The sequence below is a fragment of the Desmodus rotundus genome, chromosome 11 (assembly GCF_022682495.2).
Source record: "Desmodus rotundus isolate HL8 chromosome 11, HLdesRot8A.1, whole genome shotgun sequence".
In the NCBI taxonomy this organism is placed as follows: domain Eukaryota; kingdom Metazoa; phylum Chordata; class Mammalia; order Chiroptera; family Phyllostomidae; genus Desmodus; species Desmodus rotundus.
In genome coordinates, this window is record NC_071397.1 from 1421429 (window position 1) to 1445663 (window position 24235).

At 57.0% G+C, this 24235-nt stretch overlaps 1 protein-coding gene across 3 annotated transcripts; it reads right to left on the minus strand.

The window, feature by feature from the left end:
* Nucleotides 1–552: 552 nt before the first annotated feature.
* On the minus strand, nucleotides 553–22341 carry NOTCH4 (notch receptor 4). Of its 3 annotated transcripts, XM_053914123.1 has the most exons (31): nucleotides 22102–22341; nucleotides 21223–21304; nucleotides 20774–21060; nucleotides 18892–19239; nucleotides 18683–18805; nucleotides 18333–18569; nucleotides 18081–18236; nucleotides 17577–17771; nucleotides 16112–16225; nucleotides 14938–15051; nucleotides 14732–14854; nucleotides 13833–13992; nucleotides 13116–13261; nucleotides 12676–12828; nucleotides 12369–12486; nucleotides 12057–12144; nucleotides 11566–11719; nucleotides 10913–11097; nucleotides 8767–9019; nucleotides 8414–8526; nucleotides 6848–7368; nucleotides 5925–6314; nucleotides 5681–5856; nucleotides 4955–5186; nucleotides 4706–4778; nucleotides 4485–4623; nucleotides 3236–3531; nucleotides 2854–3001; nucleotides 2257–2354; nucleotides 1354–2075; nucleotides 553–894 (listed from the first exon to the last, which is right to left on the minus strand). In XM_053914123.1, the coding sequence occupies exons 1-30, from the start codon at nucleotides 22184–22186 to the stop codon at nucleotides 1383–1385; spliced, it is 6000 nt and encodes a 1999-aa protein (XP_053770098.1). In that variant the 5' UTR covers nucleotides 22187–22341; the 3' UTR covers nucleotides 553–894; nucleotides 1354–1382. The 3 variants fall into 3 exon arrangements, with proteins under 3 accessions (XP_053770098.1, XP_053770097.1, XP_053770099.1); XM_053914122.1 differs by having other exon boundaries at nucleotides 553–2075; XM_053914124.1 differs by lacking the exon at nucleotides 12676–12828 and having other exon boundaries at nucleotides 553–2075.
* Nucleotides 22342–24235: the final 1894 nt, after the last annotated feature.

Consider the following 24235-nt stretch of genomic DNA (forward strand, 5'->3'; position numbering starts at 1 on the left):
TGATATGGCATTTGGCATAGTGAGTGCTCGATAAATGGTAGTTATTACAAGGCATGTCATAAAACTAGTGTGGGTTTGGTTCCAGACCACAATACAGTGCTTATCACAATGAAGTGACACGTTCTGGTTTCTCAATGTGTGTGTTCATAACTATACTGTCGTCTATTAAGTGTGCAATAGCATTGTATTAAAAACAGTGAACAAAATATATGAACACACCTTAATTAAAAATACTTTATTGCTAAGAACTGCTTGCTAGCCATCACTTGAGCCTTCAATGAGTCACAATCTTTTTGTTGCTAGGTCTTTGTTTTCAATGACTTTAGTATGATTTCAGTGACTTTAATTAATCTTTCAACGTGAATGAAAACACACCTGCGAAGCGCAGCAAAGTGAAGCATGATAAAGTGGGCTGTGCTTGTACAGTATTAGCTTTCGAAATGCTTCAAGCCTTCATATCTCAGGTTCATCACCGCCACGAAAGAGGTGTAGCTACATTGCTGAAATGTGGGTTGTTTGAAATGTTCCAACTTCCTCTACCTAATTTGGGCCCGTGGGAATTTCCTGAGTGGCTATAGTGAAATGCTGTTGGGAGACCAAGGATCTAGTGTGTGGCTTCTTGGGCTACTGTAGACTCTCGCTTTCAGATGATACCCTAAGTTAACATAGGACCTTCAAATCTTATTCTTGCTCTTAAACTATACGGACAGTCTTCATCCAAATAGAACTTGGGAAACAAAATTCCGAACAGGCTATGCAGTCACTCCCATATTTTTTCCATTGCACTCCCCAGCCCTTCACAAGTGGGTAACCCTACCTCAGTGTTATTATCTGGTGGCAGATTTGGGGTTCTTAAGTAGAGACAGCAGTGGCTGGAAGCGTGGTGCTTCATCCCTGCAGTGAGAATGCAAGAGGGTCTTCGGCTGGAGTGGCCCTTGGCACTCCCCCCACCCAGCACCTGCAATGCCTGACACGTAGCAGGTACTTAATAAATATTTGTCAGGTGTTTGTAGGTAGTGGGAGCGATATAAAGGCTGCCTTTGGGAACCAAAGACAGAAAAGAACATTTAATCCTATTTATCTGTAGCTTTTGGTTTCAGTTCAGGGTGCTTGGCCCACTCCACCCCACCCTCCTGTAGCCCCTCTTACTTTCTGGGGGAGGGACTGGGCTTGCTTCATCCCAGCACCCTGAACCCTTTGCGGGGCTTCATCTTCTCCACGTGGAAGATGACGGTTGTGAGCGGGCATACACTCATTTTGGGAGGGACGCTATATTTTCAATCATTTACTTTTGGGGCTCAGAAAACTTTAAAATCTGGAGAACTTCCAGACGGTCACTTAATGGGTACTCACTTTTAGAATCCCACTCTGCTATTAGCCTTCTACTTTTGACCTTCGCTTACTGCATTTAAGGTTATTACTCGGTGGGATGGGGGACCCCTGGCAACTCGAGATCCCCGATCCCGGGACGGAGTAAGGCAAGAAGGCGGAATCCGAGTGTTGGAAGAGGGACCACAGGCTCCCAGGGCCACCCAGTCGCGGGGCCAGTCAGCTGAGGCCACACCCTCGCTCCAGGATCTTCCGTGCACTACAGCGGGGTTGGGCGGTGGCCCACGCACGCCTGCGGAAAACCTTCGGCCACTGGGCGGACCTCCTCCGGGTTCTCCTTTCGATTGGCTTTGGCACTGCGAATTGGCCCCGCCCCCACGCGCGGCCGAGTCTGCCGACGAAGTTCGCCTTTGCAGACTCGCTCCCCGCCCGCGCGGGACCGCTCCCGCTGACAGCGTCCGGCTGCGCAGCACGGCCCGGTCCCCCCGCGGCGGCGCGCTTCCCGACGCGGTCCGCGCACGCGCGAAGGCTCCGTCTTCGTGGCTGGGCGTGGCCTTGCTCCGCGTCCCCGGAGGCCCCGCCCCTTTCAGCAGCGTCAGCAGATCCCAGTGGTTGCGCTGGCGGGCGATGTCCGCGGGCGCCAGGCCGGCCTGATCCCGCAGTCCTCTGGCCGCCCCCAGCCCTAGCAGCAACCGGACGACCTCCACCGCCCCTTCTCGCGCCGCCAGGAACAGCGGCGTCTGCTCCTGCGGGCGAGGGGGCCGCCGGGAGCTGGGTCAGGGAAAGCCACACCCGCAGCACTGGCCCTCCCTGACTCCACCTACTCGGCTGCCCATGCCTCCCCCCTCTGGTTTGGGGGAGTTCCCGAGCTTCCCTCCCTTTCCCGCACCCCCTTTTTTGTGTAGGGAGTCCTCCACTCGCTCTAACCCTGCGGTCCTGGGCATCTTTATCGGCTCCGGCTTGGAGAAGGGAGCGGGCGGCTCGGGCATTGTTCACGGCGGCTGCCCAGTGCAGAGCGGTTTTTCCTGGGGAACGGCGTGGGAGGTTGTCGCCCTGAATGTGGGGTCAGACACCTGGGCTCCCATTTCCCAAGGATTCTGGTCTTGGGGGAAGGGCTATCCGGGCCCGTGGGGTCCCAGGTTCCTCAAACGCCGAAGCGTTGTCTGGGCCACCCGCCCGGCAGTAATGTCCCTGCTGACGTCACCGGTGCGCGGCCTGGACAATGGGGCATTGTTCTGGGGGTCGTTGGGACCCGGAGAGCCCTCCCTCTTCTCACCGACACTGCCTCCCCATCCTAGTTTACGGTGGGCTGGGATGGTGTGTATCGTTGAAGATGATGAAGGAAGACACGTGCTGCATTCTGTCAGGCATCGCAGGTTTACCACCCTGACATCAGGGTGGGAGGGGGTCCCCCAGCCTCCAATTGCTCCTCTGCTGTTTCCTTCTTTTACATTTCACCTCACATCCCATCTGCTCAACTTCTCTGTAGCTAGCTCATCAGCTCTCCCACCCCCAGATACATACCCCATTTATCTCTGGCTCCTACATCTGCTTGGGCTGCAATCAGTTCTTCAACCAGGTCCTCCACTGCCAGCCTGGCGGCCAGCATCAGCGCAGTGGTTCCATCCTCCGTCCTGGCATCCACTGTGGTCTTTCTGCTGCGGAGTAGAAGCTGGGGGGGGGGGCGGACAGGGCCAGTGACCCCTGGTATGTCGTGGGCTACTAGCTCAGGGCCCGCACACTGTTAACCACCTCCCAATCCATATTCAGCCATCTGTTCTTGTTTCTCTTTCAGGTCCCCATCTCATATCACCTTCCTCTTTGCCAAACCCTAGAGAATGCTTTTGCCCAGCTTTGATTCCAAATTGGCTCCCGGTTCTCTTCAATGACTCCAGTGTGCACTGACCTGGCAGACCTCCCGAGCATCAGCAGCCACGGCAGTGTGCAGGGGGGTGCGTCCTGCTCTGTCTGGCTGGTTGGGGTTGGCTCCAGTCTCAAGGAGGCGGCGGGCAGCAGTTGGCTGGGAAAATCGGGCAGCCAGGTGCAGAGGGGTCTCCCCAGTCCCCACAGTATGAGCTTGGGGACAGGCCCCTCCATCTGACTGAGGGTCCCAGGACTCAGAGCTTCCCAGCCTTGCCCCCTGGAAGGTCCTGGACTCTACTCCCCCAGAGTAGACCGCTGACATCAGGGGTGTCACCCCATCTGTGGGTGGGAGACAAGGAATGGGAGACATCAATAAAAAGGACATACAGGGGGTGGAGAACAGGGAGGCTCAGGGAGAATCATAGCCTGAGGTGTCAGGAAGCTCAGCTCTGGCTCTTGATCTTGTGTGGCTTTAGTCAAGTGACTTCTAGTTTCTGGGCTTCAGTTTCCTCATCTCTAAAAGGAACCAGCAGGCCTTAATTCTCTAACATTCTAGGGCAGTGGTTCTCAAACTTGAGTCTGATTAGACTCACCTGGAGGGCTTTGTGCAAAGATTCCCCAATATCTGAATCAGGAGCTCTGGAGTGGAGCCTGAGAATGCTTACTTCTTTCCTTTCCTTTCCCTTTCTCTTTTTCTTCCTTCCTTTCTCTCTCTCTCCCCTCACCCTCCTCTTTTTTAAAGATTTTATTTATTGACCTGATCAGCGTGGCTGAGTTGGTTGAGCATCGTCCTGCAAAATGAAAGGTCGCTGATTTCCTGGTCAGGCACATTCCTGGGCTGTGGGCTGGTCCCCCACTGGATCATGTGCGGGAGGCAGCCGATCGATGTTTCTCTCCCTCTCTCTCTCTCTCCCTTCCTCTCTCTCTAAAAATAGGTTTTAGAGAGAGGGGAAGGGAGAGGAACATTGGTGTGAGAGAGAAACATCGATCGGTTGCCTCTTACCCCAGTGGGGGATCGAACCTACAACCCAGGCAAGTGCTCTGACCAGGAATCGAACTGGCCACCTTTTGCTTTGTGGGATGATGCCCAACCAACTAAGCCATACTGATTGGGGCCTGAGAATTTCTGACAATTTCCCTGGTGATACTGATTCTTCTGTCCTGGGACCACACTTTGCAAATCACCATTCTAAGGCACTAACTCTAGCATTTGCTTCTCCAGATCTGATATCAAAAGATTTTCTGATTCTAAGGGTCAAAGGGATTTTTTTGGTCTGGGTTGGCTCACATACCAGGTCCATGGGTATCCACATCAGGTATCTCCATCTTAGATTTCTGGGGAGAAGTCAGCATGGCTGCCTGGGGGAGCTCCTGACAGTCACCACTCAGAGACCAGAGCTGGCACTTCGGGGGTGAGGCCATTTCTTCAGCCTTGGGATCAGAAAAACAGTGAAGGAAGGTTGACTTGTCCCTTCCACCCTTCCATCTGCTCCAGTGCTTTCCCCAGACCCACCTCCTCTCCTTCCTCCGGGCCTGAGTGCCTCACAACTCTGTCCTCACCAACCTCTGCCTCCGGTTTCAGTGCCCTGGAAGAGGGTGGTGGGTAGAGGACCTTCAGGGTCCACAAGGTGTCCAGCAGCCTTGCTACACCTTTCCCCTTCCTGTTTTCAACTTCTGCAATGGCATCTCTTATTGCCCATAGTCATATATATCTTCAGAGGCAAGAGTTCCCTCCCTGAGCCCCAGTTCTTCCGCATCTCACTTGAGGCTGATGCTGTCCTCGCCCAGTGGGGGCCGGCGTTGGCGAGGAGCTGGCTGAGTCCGAGGCCTTTGAGTGAACCCAGGGGGCAGCCAGAGGGCCCCGTGCTCTCGGCGCTGCCCCCGCCGCTGCCGCCGGATGAGCTGGAGGACGAGAAGAGCCCCGAGGGCCAGGAGAAACACCCCAGCCCCTAGTGAGCACAGCACAGGCCAGGGAAGCTGGTTGGCAGGGGGCACTGGTGGGAGAGACATAGTCAAAAAGAGGCCATTCTAGGTGAGGCGGGGTACTACTGTGAGACCTTGGGGCCTCAGTCTCCTCATCTGTAAAACAGGAACCAATAGCACCTTCTCAGTGGTGTCGGGAGGGCAAAAGGGTTAGTACTGTGAAGCACTGAGAGCACAGCATGGCGGCGTGAGGGTGGTGCAAAAGTTCTTATTCTTCCATGAGCTCTGAACAGATGCAGGATTGATTGGGTGCTGTCCGTCTAGTAGAGAGGACGGACCAAAGCCTGAGGTTTGTAGGAGACCTATGATAGAGGTTAGGATAAAGTCCATGGGAACACAAGGGATGCGCCATGAGGAGACCCAGTTAGAGAAAGAGAGGTTCACAGGGGCAAGCCCCCACAAAGAGCATCTGAGACCCAGCGATCCCGTTTCATTTGACCTCCATTGCTGGTCGCTGGCATGAACGCTGGCCTGAGAGCAAAGTCGGGGTGGGGGGGTCACCTACCAGTGCCTGCACGAGGGTGGGCAGCCAGCAGTGGTCCCGGCAGTAGGGGCTCCAGGGCCTCCACTGCAGCCATGGCAGCAAGGAAGCGGAGCAGGAGCCCAGGGTCCCAGGGACAGCGGGATGCAGGGTGGTCAGGGCCACAGTGGGACAAGTCCACACCCATCACCACCACAAACCTGCAGGGGAGGCACCTCAGAGACCCTTGTGTTGGTCCCTCCCCGGCTCCCTTCCCTCCTCTACTTACCCTGCACTGAGGGAGTCCGTCCCCTTGCCCACAGGCTGTGCTCCAGCAGTGGCTGTCTCCCGCTGAGAGGGGTCTGGGATTCCTCCTAGCTCCTGTTGGGCCTGCGCCCCCGGATAGGGGTACACCATGTCCCTGCCGTCACTATCCTTCCTCACCCAGAGCCCCACCCTCAGAGTCAGGGACAGTACCCGGGCCAGGGAAAGCAGCTGCTGGTCCAGGGCTGGGGGGCTAAGCACCACCAGCAGGGCCAGGGAGGGCCCCCACTTGGGATTCCCATCTTCTTCGGGGGGCCTGCAGTCGCCCCCATCCCAGCCACATTCTGGAGTGTTGCAGCCTTTCTCGCAGTGCCCGTTGTGGAAGTGGTCATGGCAGAACTGGTCATAGGCTGGACTGGGGGGTGAGTAGAGGGGGACTCAGGACCTCCAAAGCAACCCAATTCCCTCCACCCCAGAGAGGATTCTCGATATTCCAGAGCCTGTAGGGCACTGGTCGCTGAGCGGGGGCAGCTCCAGAGAAATGGGCTTAGTCAGGCCCTGGGTGGTAGGTAGCCCAGACACCCTGATGTCTACTGGCTCCCTGGTTTCCTACCCTCCCAAGCCCTCCTGTCTCCCTGAAGGAGAGCTGGAGGCCCTTTTCTGTCAGGGGGGCAGGTTGATACTCTATGGCAGCGGGGCTTAGGGGCTAGAAGCCAGAGCTCTCAGCAAGGAACCCAGGCAGAGGCAGCGCCTGTTCTTGGTCCCACATTAAATTGATGCTCCCCTCTCCCCCGTTGGAGTCTAGGGCCTTCTGCCCCTTCTTAGCAATGGCTACAAGGGCGGACACTGGCTGGAGCTGGCGCCTTGGTCACGCTGTAACTCAGAGGCATCTATGTCTCTCCCGCCCTGGCTGTGCCACCCCGCCCCGACCCAGGGTTTCAGGCTCACGTGCAGGCTGGAGGAGTCTCGCAGTCATAGCCATCAAACAGACATTCTTCAGAGTCACACTGCGGGTGGCACTGCCCATCCCGGAAGAGAAGCCAGCAGTGGGAGCGGGAGGGGCAGCCCTCCCAGGGGTCCAGGACCCCCAGGGAGCAGTCCCCCCCATCCCAGTTTCCTCCTGGGCCACTGCAGCCAGTATCACAGGCCCCATCTCCACCTCTGCCTTCACATCCTTTTGCTCCGGGGCTCTGACACCGGGGCCCTGGGGAGCTGGGAGGGCAGGAGCATCGAAAGCTTGGGCCCCACCGCTTGGAGGTCTCTGAGCAGCTGCCATTGTGTAGGCAAGGAGAAGGAGGGCCACAGCCCTGAGCAGGTGGGGTCAGGCAGTCAGGGCCCCTGTAGCCATTGAGGCAGGCACAGCGGGGTGGGGTGCCAGACTTGGGGGAGGGCAGACACAGGCCACCGTGGTGGCAGTGATGGGGGCCACAGGAGGGGGCTCTGTGGCTGCAGGTGGGGCCTTCGAAACCCTGCGGAGAGAAAAGATGTTGGGGAAGGACCTTGCACATTCTTCCCACGTGCCCCAAGCAAGCTCCTTGGTTGAGATAACTCAGAGGGCCCTAGAGTCTCATATCTGGAAGGGGCCTCAGAGAACTTCAAGTTCATCATTTTATAGATGCTGAAGCCATGTCCCGTGTTTTTGCCTCATAGGGCCGTTACGTAGTGGTGAAAGTGGGTGAGCCACGGGCAGACCGTAGTATCGCAGGGCCAGTCCTGGCACACTAGGCAGTTAATAGAGTGTTAATCGAACTAATCTTATCTTAATCCTTAGAAATGGAATTATATACTTATTCTTCCTCTGTAGGGAAACAGGACAGAGGACAGAAGTACATGTAAGTCATTAATCTTGTGATTCTTGGGTTTGATTCATGGGGGTTGTATTGTAAGAATAATAAAATAATAAAAGAAGATCATGCACAAACCAATGACGATAGTGTGTTATGAACCAAGGCTTAAAATTAACCCAGTCGGCCCTGGCTGGTGTGGCTCAGTGGACTGAGCACCGGCCTGCAACCAAAGGGTTGCGGTTCGATTCCCAGTCAGGGCACATGCCCGGGTTGCGGGCCAGGTCCCCAGTGGGGGTCGCGAGAGGCAACCACACATTGATGTTTCTTTCCCTCTATTTCTCCTTCCCTCCCCTCTCTCTAAAAATAAATAAAATATTAAAAGATAAAATCAGCCCAGTTGTATGCATGAGGCCATAGCATGTGTGTGCACACATATACGCACAACAATTAAAATAACTAAGAACTTATCCAAGGTCACCCAGCTTGACCCTGGGGGGCCTTCCCTTCGGCGATGCCCATGATTTCTGAAAATTCCATTTGTGCTACCACCTGACTCCCGCCCCCTCCCCCATCTGCTTCTGAGAGGCGCTCACCTCTGGGAACAAGGGGTGGCTTTCTCCGATAATTCCCACCAGTGCTCCCAGGCTCCCTTCTAGGGTCTGAGCTCAGACTTTCGCACCTGGTGGTGGTGTGGGGAGACAGAGCAGCCAGCTGTGCAGCCACTCACCTTGTGGCAGCGGCAGGTGAAACCCGGGGGTGGCCCTGCTGTGGCCTCACACGACCCTCCCTGGGAGCAGGGCTGGCTCTGGCAGGGGTCTATCTCCACTTCACACCACTGGCCTGGGGTGGGGATGGGATTCGGTGTCACACACTGTTTTGGTCTCTGCCTCCTTTCTGGCTCATTCCCGGGTGATGGCCCAGCACGAGCTGCATAGGTGAAGGGATCCTAGGGCATATCCTGGGCTAGGCTGTGGGGATGGACAAGACGACTGGGCCGACTTGAGGGAGGGGATTGTCCCTGGGTTTTCACGGTCAGCTCAGCTGTGCCACATCCCACCTCAGCCCTATCCGAGGCCTCACCTGTGTGTCCAGGCAGACACTGGCAGGAGAGGGCATTGGCCAGAGAGTGGCAGGCTGCAGTGCCCCTGGGGTGGCAGCGCTGGTCCAGACACTGATTCACAGCCCCCTCACAGCGCAGCCCCACGAAGCCTGGAGGGCAGACGCAGTGGAAGCCTCCGGGTTTCGGGGTGCAGGTCCCATGGTTGTGACAGGGCTGGGATTGACAAGCGTCGGGTTCCTGTGAACAGTTCTGTCCACTGTAGCCTGGGGCACACTGCAAGCAAAGAGTCAGATGGGGAACCGGGAAGGGAGCCCCTCCCAGCACTACAGGGGACCCTGCTCAAGGCAGCCTGTCCAGACCTCGCCTGCCGGCACCACGGCACCACTCAACTCACTGGCCATCACAGCCACGTGTAGCTTCACCCACATCAACCCCACAAGACACACAACTGCTCAATAACACACAGTGCAACCTTCCACCATCCCAGTCCCAAACAATCTGTAGGACACGCTGCCACTAAACATGGCTCCATTTTTGGGACCACCTCTCTCCCCACCCCCCAGGCTGTGCCAGGCTTTATTAATGGGTAAGCATTTATGGAATGCCTACTTTGTGCCATCCACCACTTTACAGTAGGAAAACAAAGAAAACCAGAACTCATCCCTGCTCCATGAAGTTCCCAGGCAACCAGCAGAGACAGCCAGCAGTTCGTGCCTGATTTAGATGCGCGACCCCATAAAGCCCTCCTCAAACCCTCTGTCCGCATCATCTCATTTGATTCCCACTTCACAGAAACGGAAACTGGTTCCTTGAAAGACAACGTGACGTGTACAAGTCACACAGCTGCTAGGTGGCAGAGCCGGGGCTCAGTGCAACCGTATGACCCCGTGACCGATGCCCTTAGCCATTTTCCGATTGCTTCATATCCCGCTGCCGGAAAGGAGTCACGGATGAGGCCTGTGCCATGTGCTGAGCTCCTGCGAGAGGAAGGTGAGCATGCGAGAAGGAAGCACCGGGAAGGCTTCAGAAAGGCGGAGAAAAAGGCATTCACAAAGAAGTGGCCAGAGCCCTGGCTAGAAGACCTGTTGGTTAGAGCATCGTCCTGATACACCAAGGTTGCGGGTTCGATCCCTGGTCAAGGCACATACAAGAACCAACTAAATCGATGTTTCTCTCTCTTCTTTCCTCTCTGTCTCTAAAAATCAACCAATAAAAAGAAACTACTAAATTGCTAAAAAAAAAACCCAAACAAACCCCAAAGAACAAAGTGGCCAGAGGGCTGGAAGAAGCAGGTGAGGGGAGTGTTTGGAAACTTCTGGAAGGAGTTTCATAAAAGAGGGAGTAAAACTGAGTAACAGGTGTGTGGGGGTTCCTACTAATTAGTACACTGCTTTTGTGTGTGCGTGAAAATGCTCACAAAAAGTCAAGGTTAGGTTAAGTGCATGGTGCCTTCCACCCAGACTTGTGGTTCTGAATACAGGAATCAGGCGGCTCAGACTGGAATCTCAGCTTTGCCTCTCTTGCTCCGTGACTCGACCCAAGGAGAGGCCCGAACCCAGCCTGAAGGGAAGTTCAGGACATCTCCCTGAGCAAGGCAACTCCTGGGCACCGTCCAGTGGGAGAGGGGTGGAGGGCCATCGGGAAGCCAGAGTGGGTTGTGCAGGGGAGCCGGCAGCAGTTTCGTGTTGCTGCAGCGGAGACTAGGAGGGTGGGATGAGGAGACGTGAGGCCTGGGAGGCAGGCGGGGCTGGGCCTTGCGGGGTCTTGGACTTCCCTGGGAAAGATGAGGGCAGCCGCTGAAGGGTTTTAAGCGGGGGAGTGACGGGTCAGCTCAAGTCTTCCAACAGAGCACTCTGGGAGCAGCGTAAAGGCTGAACCTCTAGGAGGACAAGTGTGGAGGCAGGGACAGTGGGAGGCTGACGCAGGTGTCCAGGTGGAATGCGCAGAGGCCTGGTCTAAGGCAGTGGACGAAGGGTGAAGGGAGGAGGGCATGAGTTGAGAAGTATTTAGGAGGTACAACGGCAATGACTTGGTGGTTGGCTGGGTGTGTGGGGTAAAGGGAAGGGCAGTGGATATAACACTGCTCCCTGTCCCCTCACTACTGTCTCCCATATCCAGCCCACCTCTGTCACCCTTACCCACTCACTCTCTTCTAGACCTGCTTACCTGGCACAGATACCCATTGGGCTGGGCCACGCAGGTGGCCCCGTGTTGGCAGGGCCTGGACTGGCATGGGTTCACCCTGTCCTGGCACATACTGCCTTGGAATCCAGCGGGACAGTGACAGAAATAGGAGGGGCCGCTGTCAACGCAGAGGCCTCCATTCTGGCACAGGAAAGAGACTTCAGTGCCTGGGGAGAGAGACAAACAGGGACTGATAAAGCCAAGTGGGGTGGAAGGATGCTCAGGCCCCAGGCACTGAGCAGAGCTGACTGTGGGGACTACTACTAGCATTCCTGGGGGAGGTGGAGACCTGAGGAGTCAGTGCCTCCTGCCAAGGAAGAGGTTAAAACATCAAGTTCCCCCTCCCATCTCTTCTGCCAGGATGGAGGTCCCTTTCTCAGGCGCATCAGAGAATGAGCTCTGCATCACCGTTGTTCTCACTGTTTCTTGGGTTGCACCGAAGGCGGTGCTAGGGGCTGAGCTGCGAGAGGATGCCCTGGGTGTGGAGCTGTAGAGTCAGTCACTACGGTTGGTCCGTGTTGTTTTGACCCTCAGTGCGTTGTTTTGGCCAAATGTGTGGATTCCCTTAGCGATGGGATGGAGGAGGGCACCTTTTTTCTCTTCATCTGCTCCCCAGTCGGTTCTTGGGGTGGTACCTTGGCTCAGGGCAGCCTTCTGGCAGGAGGAGAGCGGGACTTCGCAGAGAGGCCCAGTCCATCCCTGGAGGCACAGGCACTGGAAGGAGGGCCCAGTCTGGAGGCAGTGGGAATTGCGAGGACAGGGCTTCTGGGCACACAAGTCTATCAGAGTCTGCGGGTTTGGAGCGAGCAGGAGGCAGGACAGAGCATCAGGTTCCCAGGCCCAGAGATGGTCCTCTGCCAACTGCAGCTCCTGGAAACTTCTTACGTCTGAACCACCCCCTCCCCGGTTTCCTTTGACACCCACAGCCCTGCACAGTGCCTGGGCTCAGACACCTACCCTTTCAGTCCTTCTCTTCCATCCAGACCTCCATGCCTAGACTTCCAAACCTCTCTTCAGGTGGGTACCTTGCCCCAACTTCCCTGCTGCCCACCTTTTAGTACCTGAGACCTTCTCACTAGAACTCCCCAGCCCCTCCCCTCAGCACACCGGGCTCAGCGCTCCTCACCTGACAGCTGCTTCCTGTGTAGCCAGTGGGGCAGAGGCAGTGGGGACCCTGGGGCCCATCTTGGCAGGTAGCCCAGTTTCTACAGGGGCTGAACAAGAGAGACGGGACAGGGTAGCAGGAAAGTCCGGGAAATAAAGGGGAGGGAGTGTGGTGTGGTGGAAAGGCAAGCACGGGGGAGATGGGAAACTGGAGGGAAGCCAAGCAAAGGGCATGGGCTGTGGGATGGGGGGTGGCTGGAGCCCCAGAGGAGATGGAGAAGAAGGGGAGGAAGGCCGAGGGACTCCCTTCTTTCCTTCAAAGGTATCTGCTCACCTGTCTGCACAGCTGGGATGGATCCTTTCCTCACAGCGTGGGCCCTGGAAGCCAGTGGCACAGAAACAGGAGGAGGTGCCAGCACTTTTCACACAAGTACCGCCATGGAGGCATGGCGCTGGAGAGAGGAGGCTGTGAGGGGTTGCATTTCTTGCCTATAATGTGGCCTTAATCTCAGTCGTACCACATACAGGACATTAGCCCCCCACCCCCGAGCCCCCATCAAATCACAAGCTCACCGTGTTCAGTTTCTTTTTGTTTAAATATAGCACAAACCCACCCAACCCAGGACACGGTGGGCGCTCACTGGAGGCACAGTGGTCGGTGTTGGTCTGGCAGCGGGGCCCAGTGTGGTTTGGAGGGCAGGTGCAGGAGTAGCCCCCAGGGCTGGGGCTGCAGGAGCCGCCATTGAGACAGGGCCCTGAGTGACAAGCTGTCACCTCCTCAGTGCAGGTGGGCCCTGAGGGAAGCAGGTGGGGACTGAGAAAGGGAACCCTCCTTTCCTCCTCTCCTTGCTTTCTTCCGCCCTTTCCCTTCTTCACTTCCTTCCTCCCCACCCCTACTGTCCTCTGTCCAACAGCTTTTCTTCTCTTACTGCCTCCACACATCACCCGTGTCCCCTGCAGCTTGTGCCACTCTTCCTGGTGGTGACAGGCCGAGAGCCCTCTGTCCCTTGTTTCCACTGGCCTTACCCTTTTTCTAGAGGGTGGCCAGCCCAGGGTGCATGCAGTTTAGGGAGTGCCTCACCTGTGTAGCCCGTGGGGCAGGTGCAGCTGTAGCCAGGGGGCTGGGGGTGGCAGGCTCCCCCGTGGGCGCAGGGCATGGAGACGCAGCCCCCCAGCTCTGCCTCGCACTCCGGTCCTGTCCAGCCCACGTCACACACACATGAGGATCTGGTCATTAAGGGAAAGGGGAGGGTTTTCTCTTCCTCCCTCCCCATTGGTCAGACCCCTATGGCCTCCTCCCTTTTTGCCCCTGAGACTCTGGTCCTTTTCTTCAGTGTTTTTGCTCCTCGAAGGTCCCCCCTCCCCCATGCTCATTCTGTCCAGCAGGACAGATGTGTCCCTTGTGCGGTGTTTACCATGTGCCTCCCCCGTTACAACGACAGCTCCCTGAGAGCACTGTGTCTTTGTTCTGTGCTGCTCCCCCAGGCCCTGGAATGCACCCACGCATAGCAAGCAGTGAGTGTTCGTCTAACGGATGACGAATTGACCCTGGGATTTAATGCTCTTCTTTCTGCTCTAGTCCTCTGTGTCCCCCGCTCTATTTCTGAAGTGTCCCCTCACTGGATGACAGTCACCGATCCAGCCCTCCCATGGGCTGTGACCTCAGTCAGAACATCGCCATCTCCTTGCTGTTCCCCACGGGCCATTCCCCACAGGTAGCCCTTTGCTGCCTGTCTTCTCCTGCCCTAGTCGAAGACCCGGGGGCCCGTGCGAATGCAAAGGGTCTGCGAGGGGTTACCTCTGGCAGTGCCCATGCAGGCAGGTGCAGTTGTCCTCAGCGGGGGCACAGCCAGGGCTTCCATCGGGGCAGAGGCAGTGGGCCTTGTCCTCCTGGCGCTGGCATTTTCGCTTGGGCTGGCAGAGGTTGGGGGCACACGGGGGAACCTCACAGAGATGACCTGGTGGGGAGAAGGGTCAGAGAGAAAACAGGGTCCCTCCATGTCCTCGACGGGGTTAAAGGCCACTTCTTATATATAACATGCTCCCTGCTCACGAACTTGACCTTCAGTGTCCCCTGCTGCCTCAGGCCACTGTCTAACTTCCCCAGAATGGCACGTGGGGCCCTTCCTGCAACTTCTGTGTTTCTCACCTTCGCCCCATCACACCATAAGCTCTGGGTGTCCATTAGCTCCCAAAGTGGGGTGTCCTTTTCCTCCCTCTGCACCTTTGCATGTGTGGTACCTGCAGCTAAAACATGCTATCCGGCCTTCTATCTCGACAAGCTCTTATTCTTCAGGACTCAGCTCATGAAACCTTCTCATCTCTAGTCTGGGTTAGTGGGTCCTTTGTGGTCCTAGCATCCTGTGCGTTCCGCTCTTAGAGCCCCTCTCTGGGCCGTCGTGAGCAAGAGACTGCTGGGCTTCCTGCTCAAGATGTAAAGCCGCCTGCGGCAACTCTCCTACTCGGCGCCGCGTCTGTGTCTGGCGTATCAGCACTTAATAAATGCTTGCTCACCATCGTGTTGGGCCCGACGATAACTCCGCCCTCGGCCCTTGGTTGTATGGTCAGCAAGTTTTGCGCTGAACAAGGGGTTTGGTTGTCATTGGAGTCTCACATCCCAGCCCTCAAACACCCACCAGTGACCCCAAAAGGACTCAGCTATCCCCCCCAGTCCTTGCCATCGCCTCCCCTGCTGACCTGTGAAGCCAGAGGGGCAGAGGCAAAAGAAGGCTCCTGGGAGATCAAGGCAGCTGGCGCCCGTGGGGCACGGGCCACTCACACACTCGTCCACTTCGTCCTGACAGCGTGGGCCTTCAAAGCCTACGGCACAGCGGCAGGCTCAGGGGCCTGGGAAGTCTGCCCCCGGCCCCCACTCTCCCTGCAGCGCCCGAGCCCCGGCCTACCTGGAGGACATTCGCAATGGAAGGACCCAGGCTGGTCCTGGCACTGCCCACCGTTGGCACAGGGAGAGCTGCCACACTCGTTGACGTCCTCCTCACATCGGGAGCCTGTGAATCCTGCTGGGGCGGCAGTGGGGGCGGGGCAGACGGCCGAGGGCGTCTCTGTTTTTCTCTACATTTGTTACAAAGTTTGTAACAAATGTTTGACTGAGCTTTACGGGCATGACTTCATGGATTTGAAGAAGAAACTAAGAGTTTACACTGATGTTTAGCCTCTCTTTACTGTATGCAGAAATGGCATTGCCTCCCGTCAAAGGGCTTGGCTTGGGGTTTTGTCGCAATGTATCACTGTACAAGGGAAACACCGATTTGAGGGCTTCTTCAATAGTGATTTGAGTTTCAGGATGTAACAGAGCATAACGTGGTGACTTCATTCTTCATATAAATAAGTCATCACTGGGTATATTTACTAATCCTGAAAATATATTTTATCAAAACCATAAACAGCAGTCCGGGCCCTTCCCCTGGTCAGGAAAGGTGAACCTGGAGGGCTTTCCAGAGAAGACTCCTGGGGCAGGTGGGGATGATGGGAGGCTGATGCAGGAGGGTGAAGCTCGGCCACCCGCCAGCTGGGTGACTTTGGGAAGCTACTTGGCCCTTAATAAATGGAGCCCTTCTGGGCCCCAGTTTCCTCCCCTGCGGAGGATAAATAATGGAATTGACCTCAGGGTACAATTAAAAGGAGTAAACAAAATAATGCCTGAGAAGTAGGGCCCAGTGTGTGGCCCAGAGTAAACATTCTATGGACACCAGTGATTATCGTAGCGGAGAACAGGCGTCCGACGCAGTGGAGGGGGCCTGGCTGCTCTCCCTGCGTACTTGACCAGTGGTGCCCGGATCAGCCCGGGACCCTGAAGTGCAGAGGTGCCTACAGTGGACTCTGAGGAAGGTCTGGAAGGGAGGGCTTTAGGGTGATTTGGCAACACAGAGATGGAGGTGGGTGGGTAAGCAAGGGAAGGAGGATTCGGGGGATGTAACGGAAGAGAGTTTGGAGAGCAGAACAGTCGGAGAAATGGGGAGTCCTCGGTAGTCTCAGGAGAGCTTCAGGAGGCCCCAGGCTTGGACTGCGGAAGCCCAGAGGCCTGGGCGCGCAGGCTGGAGTGGAGTCTGCACTCACCGGGCAGGCACGTGCACTGGAAGCCGTCGAGCTGGTCGCGGCAGTCGGCCTGGTTCAAGCAAGGAGCCGAAGCACACTCGTCCGTCTCCGTCTCACAGAGCCGCCCTTCTAAGCCTGAGGACCGGGAGTGGTGGCGAGGGCTGAGGCTCAGCCAGGCTTCTGCCCAGGAGGCCGGGGTTCTAGAACCAGCCTCTCCCCGCTGCCGTGTGCCCCGTCAGGCAGCCCCTCCTGGGGGGCTGTGTGCGTGTGGGCTGCAGAGGTGAACACGAGAAGCCCTGCGGCTCTGCTCCCTCTGGTGAGAAAGCTGTAGGAGCCCGGCCCCTGCCAGGACCTGCGGGAGGGGCCGAGAGGACTTCCCGTTCCTCTGTGCATGGGAGGCAGGCTGACCAGCCTGGAGGTCCCCAAGGGACAAATGAGACAAGTAGGCATCTGCTTGGAGGTGACCCACTCTTGTTCTATCTGGGCAGGCCTCTGTGCCAGGGAGACCAGGCTCCTCAACATGGGGCATTTGAAGGCCACTGGGGAGACTGTGTGGCTCCCAGATTTGTCCTGTTTCTTCAGGCTTGTCCTGATGTCCACAGTCGCATCCTGAGCTAAAGCTGGATTAACCTCTGGACCGCGGCCGCGCTCCCTCTTCTTGCCTGGGAAGCCTGCCTCTGGAGCTCCTTGGTGTGCACAACCTTGTCCCTTGCATTACCGAGCAGCTTTAGAAAGGCAGGGTAGTGGGGTAGCTAACACCATCAAAGCCCCGGGTTTGAATCCTGGCTCTGCCACTTGTAAGCTGGGTGACCTTGGACAGGTCACTTAAGCTGTCTGTGCTTCAGTTTCTTCATTTATAAAGTGGGCATAGTAACAATGCTGACCTCATAGGCTTATTGTAAAAACTAGATACGGCAGTAAGCTGCCCGGGAAGTACCTAGCACAAAGTAAGTTATCATATTATTGTTCTGGTTTCATTCCACTCCCTGACATCGTTGGCTCTGCCATTCTCTCCCTGGGGAGACTTTCCTCTTTACAGCTAGTGTGGAGACGGGTGCAGCCTAGCAGTAAGCCTTTCCTGTCACACCACATTCAAGCCGTTGGGGTTGGAAGGCTTCACTGTCCAGAAACCCTCAGAGTTTCTGTATTAGGAAGAGCATTCTGGTTGCCATGACGCTTATTAATTGCTGTTCTGCTCTCCCTCCATGGGATTCTGTGTACAGTGACCAGGCTGTACACTCTACCAAGACCACGAAGTGAGTGTCCCTTCTCACCCCCAGAGGGAGCAGTGCACAGCCTTGCTGCCCCTATGGCCCTTCTCCCAGGAGCCGAGGGCCTCCTCATCTGGGGTGAGGAGAAGAGGGGAAGCACTCTTGGGTAACTGGCCTCCGCTGGCCTGAGGCTGCCTGTGCTCTGGAGGGGCGATGGCCTGTGGGCTCAGGACTAGTCCTGTCTCTTCCACTCAGGGCCCCCACCCAACTGGTACCTGGTGGGCAGAGGCAGTGGAAGGCGGCAAGCAGGTCCAGGCAGGTGCTGCCTGGGTGGCAGGGCTGGGACAGGCACTCGTTGTGATCGGCCTCGCAGCGGGACCCCGTGTAGCCAGGGGCACAGTGGCAGTTGAAGGAGCCGGGGGTGTTGAGGCAGGAGCCGCCGTGCTCACAGGGTCCAGAGCCTTGCAGGGCTGGGGGGAGAGGAAGGCGGGGTCCACAGGGGCTGGGGTGGGGTGGCCACAAGGTCAGCCTGCCTGTGGAGCGTAGGGTCCTGTTTGTGGCGGATGAGACCATATCGGGGGAGGCCTGTGTCTTTAAGATGGAGAAGGACGAAATGGGGCCTGAAGGGCTGAGCATCAGTGTGAAGACCATGTGGGGGGAGATGTCAAATCTGGACAAATTCAGGAAAAAGAGTTGTTTATATTTTTTAATTTGGAAAACAGTGTGTCCTGTGCAGAGGCCGTCTGGGGGCTCAGAGATGGGATATGTGGGTGCCTCACCCATCTGGCACTCATCCAGGTCCTGGTGGCAGGTGGGCCCCGTGTAGCCAGGCTGACACAGGCAGAGTGTGGCACCTGTCAGGGGGTTGGTGCTGCACTGGGCTTCCTCGTGGCACGGCCGGCTCAGACACGTGTCCTCCGTGTGACACAGGAGGCCTGCGGGACGGGGGTGGGGTGAGGCTCCCAGCTACTCCCCTGCTTCTCTCATAGGCCCTCTCTTCCTCCCACCTCCCAGGACCCTGTGCCCCTCACCTGTGCGGCCAGGTGGGCAGAGGCAGGAGAAGGAGCCCACGTGGTCCACGCAGGTGGACCCTGGGGCACAGGTGGCAGCAGCACAGTCGTCCAGGTTCTCCTTGCAGCCTGTGCCTCCCCAGCCACTTACACACACACAGTGGAAGCCACCAGCCGAGTTCTGGCAGGTACCCCCATTTCCGCAGTGAGGGGGATGCTGGGGCTCACATTCATCCACATCTTCAGAGCAGTCCCAGCCTGCAGGAGGGTGGGACAGAGACACAAGCTGGAGCTGGGTGTCCTGTGGGAGGGGAGGTCAGGGTCTGACTGACTGGGCCATCGGTGCCATGAACTTGGCTTAAACGACTCACCAGTCCAGGCCTCTGAGCAGAGGCAGGTGTAGGTGCCCATCCCGTCCTGGCAAGTGCCCCCATTCTGGCACTGGTGCCTGACACAGTCATCTGGATTCACCTCACAGCCCGGGCCTGTGAGACCTGGTGGGGGTGTGGGATCAGCTGAGGGAGGAGACAATACGCCCGCCCAGGGAAGGGGCTTCAGGGGGCCCCCGGTGAGGACACACCTGGGGGGCAGAGGCAGAGATGGGAGGTGGAGTCTCTCCCTGGAACCAGCTGGCAGGTGCCCCCATTGGGACAGCCTGTTGGGGGGCAGGGTCCTGGCCACAGCTCACAGCGTAGATCTTCCTGCCCAGGGGGGCAGAGACACTGGAAGGACCCCAGGGTGTTATGGCAGGTGGTGCCCGTGGGGCAGGGTCCTGGGTCCTGGAAGCACTCGTTGACATCGTGTTCGCAGGCGTGGCCCTCGAAGCCAGGTGGGCAGCGGCACTGGATCTGGGGGTAGGTGGTCAGACACACCCCTCCGTTCAAGCAGGGGCTGGCGGAGCAGAAGTCCCGAAGCTGGCACTGCCCACCTACGGCAGAGGACAGAGGGGCCAGTCAGCACTGCACGCCTTCCAGCGCCTGAGCGAGCCCAGCTCTCAGGGCGCTCTCCAGCTTTCCTGTTTCCTTCCCGTCCCCGCGGTCCCCGATCTGCCCTGCCCTAGCCCCCTGCCTCAGTTTTGCCTTTTTCTTGGGAGGGTTAAATCTGGAGTGACTGTATTTTCTAAGCTAAAAATAGGACCTGTAGTTGTTGGTGAGGTGTTGCCAATCGGCCTGCCTGGGAAGATCTGGGACACAGGGTCCCTTCGGGGGCGACCTTGGCTGGGAGGTGGGACGTCGCAGGCCTCTGCAGGCAGCAGGCTTAGGGCCTTGCTGCTCCGCAACTGGCTGTGTGCCTCTGGGCGGTAGTCGGCTCTCTCTCTCCAGCCTGATTTCCTAATCTTCGGGCGGGTGCAGCGATCCGCCAGTGCTAAGAGACCCCCCTCACAGCGGTGTGCACCAGTGGTGAGGGCCGCCGTCTCGTGGCGGCCACCTCTCAGGGCACGCTGGCTGTGTGGCAGCTGCTGGGCTAAGTGAGCACCTCCCGAGCATGACCCTGTCTGTGCATGTCGGGTGACAACTGAGGACAAGTGAGCTCAAATATCTGCTGCAGGGTCACACGACTGGCCAGTGGCAGAGCTGACATTGGATCTGGGGAGGGGGGTGCTGCTCCAGAGCCCTGACTCTGACTTACAGGCCCGGCAAGTTGCCAGGGACCATCCTTGTCACACGTGCTAGCCTCTCACCCCGCGCTCAGGCCCAGTTTCCTCAGAATTACCTGGGCAGCTTAGAAATCTTCAGTGGGTCCACCCCAGACCCACAGAATCACTCTCTGGGGTGGGGCACTGGTATTTTTAAGACATTCCAGGCGACTGCTGTGCCTCAGCAAATTGGAGAAGCCTTGCTGCTAGCCCGCCCCGCACGGAGCTGCCACGCTTCAGGAACTCTCTCATCCATGTGGCCTTGTGCTGCCCGGCCCAGCCCCTCCACCCCGATCTGGGCTGTGGGCCCTTCCTCTCTGCAGGGCCTCTCAGCCCCGTTTATGCCTCCGACCAGAGTAGCCGGCCCTTCCCATCTCACGCCCTGCTCTCCTGCCTGATTTCTTGGGTCAGATCCTTTCTACCCCCCTTCCCCCCCATCACACCTGCCCCACAGAGGTCTTTCCAAGTGATCTGATGGGCACCCACCAGGAGTCTGAGGCTGTGGAGGTGCCCAGAGTGCAGAGGTTCCCCGTTGTGCCGCATTAACCCTCTAGCTGCTGGGTAGAGGGGCTGGCAAAGGGTCACGGTGGTACCCTAAGGGGGCTATGGCAGTGGCTGTTTGCCAGCTGGCTTGGAAATCTTTCGTCATTTTAATAATCAGTACGACTATGCCGGGGAATGTCAATCTTGGGTAAATGTGTCACCAAGAATCATCGTGTTGATTCCCATGGCCTCTGTCCCCACGGGGCTCAGTCATCTTTTCTACCCCACGGCCCAGCTCGCTGCTCCTGCCATTCCCCTCTTCCCCACCCCCATCAGGGCTCACCTGTCCATCCAGGCAAGCAGGAGCATTGTGGGAGTCCCGAGGCCTGGATGTGGCAGTGGCCCATTTTGGAACAGAAGGAAGAACAGGGGTCCTTGAGCTGGGTCTGGCACCTCTCACCAGTGAAGCCAGAGGGGCAGATGCAGAGGAAGCTGGTGGTTACTGGAGAGGGGGCGGAGCCTGGGAGGGCTGGAAGCAGGGCCTGGCAGCTGCCCCCATTCTGGCAGAGCTGGGCATCCTGGCAGGGGTCAGGAAACTGGCATGTTTCACCCAGGAAGCCAGGAGCACACCTGGGCAGGGGGGAGAGGAAAACTCACATCATAGATGCTGTCGCCTTCTCTCCCACCTCCCTCCCTCTCTTCCCTTCATTAGTTTCCTTGCATCTCCTTCACCTTCTCCCTCTCTTCTCTCCCGCTCTCTCTCCCGCTTTCCGCCCTCCCAGACACACTCACTGGCAGACGTTGCGGCCCTGAGATAGGCTCAGGCAGGTTCCTCCATTGGCACAGGGTTCTGAGAAACTCCTGCAAGGCAGCCCTGGGGATGGAGACAGGTGTGAGCTGGGAGTGGGAGCGCAGTGCTCCGCCTGCTCTCCAGGTGCTCCAGGGGGACTGCCTGCCCCAGCCCTGCACACGCATGTGTGGGCGTGTGTGTTGTGGGTGTGCGTGTGCACTCTTAACCACCGTCACCCCCATACCCCTGTTCCTAGTCCCCACGGGGTGCCCTCCTAGCCTCCTAGATCTCAGGCCTCTTATTTACTAACCCGCACCCCCCTTTCCTGTTTTGTACTCTGGTCTCCCAACTCCAGCCTCAGGCTCCATCCTCAGAAGCAAGTCAACAGGGAGCAGGAAGGGGGGTTGAGGGGACTCCTGGGAGGTGAATGGCTGAGATGGTGAAAGGATTTCCTCCCGGAAGGGCACAGCATTGAGTCATGGAAGAATGGGGTTGGGGGGGGCGGCTGAACGGGGAATGGGACTTGGTAGGCCCTTGACCTTTCCATGTCTCCATCTCCTGCTCCCCTCACATCTCTCCCTACCAGGTGCTCAGTCTGTTCCTTTCCCCTCCCAAATGAGCCTGCTGTCCCCCAGCTGCAGGGCTGACTGGGTTCTCCCTGAGGGTGGGCGCCCTGTCACCCCCGCCTACAGTCTCCCCCTGGCTTCAGGCCCACAGCCTCGGTCCGTGCAGACCCAGCAGCAGAGGCCGTCCTGACCAGCGGGGTGAGACTCCTCCATCCGGGCGTCACCTCAAAGCCCGGCGCTGGGTCCTCTGCCCCCAGTGCCCCAGACACCTCCTCAGGAAGATGGGTTCCCCGCCGCTCCCACCCCGTGCCTCACCTCTGGTCTTCACCACGGGGCAGTGCAGCAGCAGCAGCAGCAGCAGCAGCAGCAGCAGCAGCAGCAGCAGCGAAGGGGGCTGCATCCCAGAGCCTGGCCCCACAGAGCCCTCACTCAGTCAGGAGCCACCTCCTCTGCTCCCACGGGCCCTCTTCCTCCTCCTTGGCCTGCCTGCAAGTCTCGGTCTGAGCTGTTTCCTGAGTCACACAATGTCCTGGACACCCTAGGGATGGAGGAGGGGAAGGAACTTCGAGGGGGATGAGGGAGGGGCTTCCAGCCCTGACAGCTCCCAGGAACAGGACAGGGTGGCTGGAGGGCAGGTGATGGGAGGGGAGTACGGGTCTGCGGGCCCCTGGAGACAGTCCCAGCCCTTCTGCTGATGTGCTCTCTCCTTTCTAGAGATGAGAGTTGCCAGGTGGCTGCCTCTGCTTCCGGAGGGTCAGGGCCTGGAAGCAGATGTGTGGGGTGATGGGAGCTCTGCTGTCCTCTTCCCAGGGGAGGATGCTTGTTTTTGGAGGTCACTACAGATGCTTCTCAGAGATTCTGCAACTTTGTATCACTTAAAACTACTACCCTTGGCAGAGGAAACCCAGAGGACTTCCGGGCTTTACCTTGGCACTTGCTGGGGCTTCTCTCCTTTCGGGGAAAGGGCAAGATGCCAGCTGGTGTGGGGGGAAATCTTGGCCTTCCTTTGGAGGGGAACATAACACCATCATCAATGATACATGATGTCTTCTACATTCAGTTTTGCAGTCTGGATTATTTAAAGCAAACGCTGCATTTGGGTTGTTCTCCTCCCCCCATGCCTCCCTCGCTCTGCTGCAGAGGTCCCTGGGATGCCAGGAATACCAGTCATTGACTTGAAAGTCAGAGTAAATAAAATCACAAAAGACAACTCATTGCCCTGACTTACCTTACCTTACTGGGTAAACCCTGGGCTTTGGGGTCACCACACCCGGACTTCCTGGGCTGGCACAGGGCTGAGAGTCAGGGTGGCTGCAGATGTGGCAGCAGCCGCGACGAGGAGCCCTCCCGCGGCCTGGTGTAACCTTAGCAAACTTCCTCTGCAAGGAATATACTTTGCCACAACTAGTAAAAAAATTTTTTTTAAGTCCTCACCTGAGGATATGTTTATTGATTTGAGACACACACACACACACAGATAGAGAGAGAGAGAGAGAGAGAGAGAGAGAGAGAGAGAGAGAGAGAGAGATGAAAGAGGAACATTGATTGGTTGCCTCTCATACACACCCCAACTGGGGGATCGAACCTGCAACCTAGGTGTGTGCCCTGACCGGGGTCTGAACCCTCAGACTTTGGGTTATAAGATGACGTTCCAACTAACTGAGCCACTTGGCCAGGGTGCCAGCACCATTTAATTTTTTTTTATTTTACATAATTTAAAATTCAAAGAAAAGGGGAAATAATACTAAAAATTATTCCAGGATACTTTTCACTCGGATTCACCAGTTCTATCATCTAACCACATTCGTTTTATCATTATTTCTCTAAATACACATTAGAAGTTTTTCTGAACCGTTTAGGGTAAGTTGCACACAAGATGCCCCTCTATCGGTAAACTCATCGGTGGGAATTTCATGTAAATTCACGATTTCATGATGACATTCTTTTACATAACCACAGCACAAATACCAACATCAGGAAGCCGTTAGACAAAAAATGTTAACGTCCATAGCTGAAAGTCTTTTTCTTTATTTTTTAGAGAGAGGGGAGGGGATGGAGAAAGAGAGGGAGAGAAACATCAATGTGTGGTTGCCTCTAGCAAGTCCCCTACTGGGGACCTGGCCCACAACCCAGGCATGTGCCCTGACTGGGAATTGAACCAGTGACCCTTTGGTTCATAGGCCAGCACTCAATCCACTGAGGCACACCAGCCAGGGCAAATTGGTTGCCTTCTTGTATGTACCCTGACAGGGGACCAAACTTGAAATCCAGGCACCGGCCCCTGGAGACCCCTCCCCCTTTGGGGTGACTCCAAAGCCACATTGGTCAGGACCTGAAATTAGGACCAATCCATCCCTACCATCGCTATGTCAGGACTGCCTTCGCTGTGCCCCGTAAGTGTTGGACTGTTGTGAGTTCATTTTCATTTGTTTCCAGAAACTTTTTGATT

Coding starts and splice junctions, on each gene's coding strand:
- NOTCH4 (XM_053914123.1), bottom strand. CDS start 22,186: ATGCAGCCCCCTTCGCTGCTGCTGCTGCTGCTGCTGCTGCTGCTGCTG. Junction 21,305..22,101: donor CCCCGTGGTGAAGACCAGAG/GTGAGGCACGGG, acceptor CTCCATCCCCAG/GGCTGCCTTGCAGGAGTTTC. Junction 11,720..12,056: donor ACACAGGAAGCAGCTGTCAG/GTGAGGAGCGCT, acceptor CCAAACCCGCAG/ACTCTGATAGACTTGTGTGC.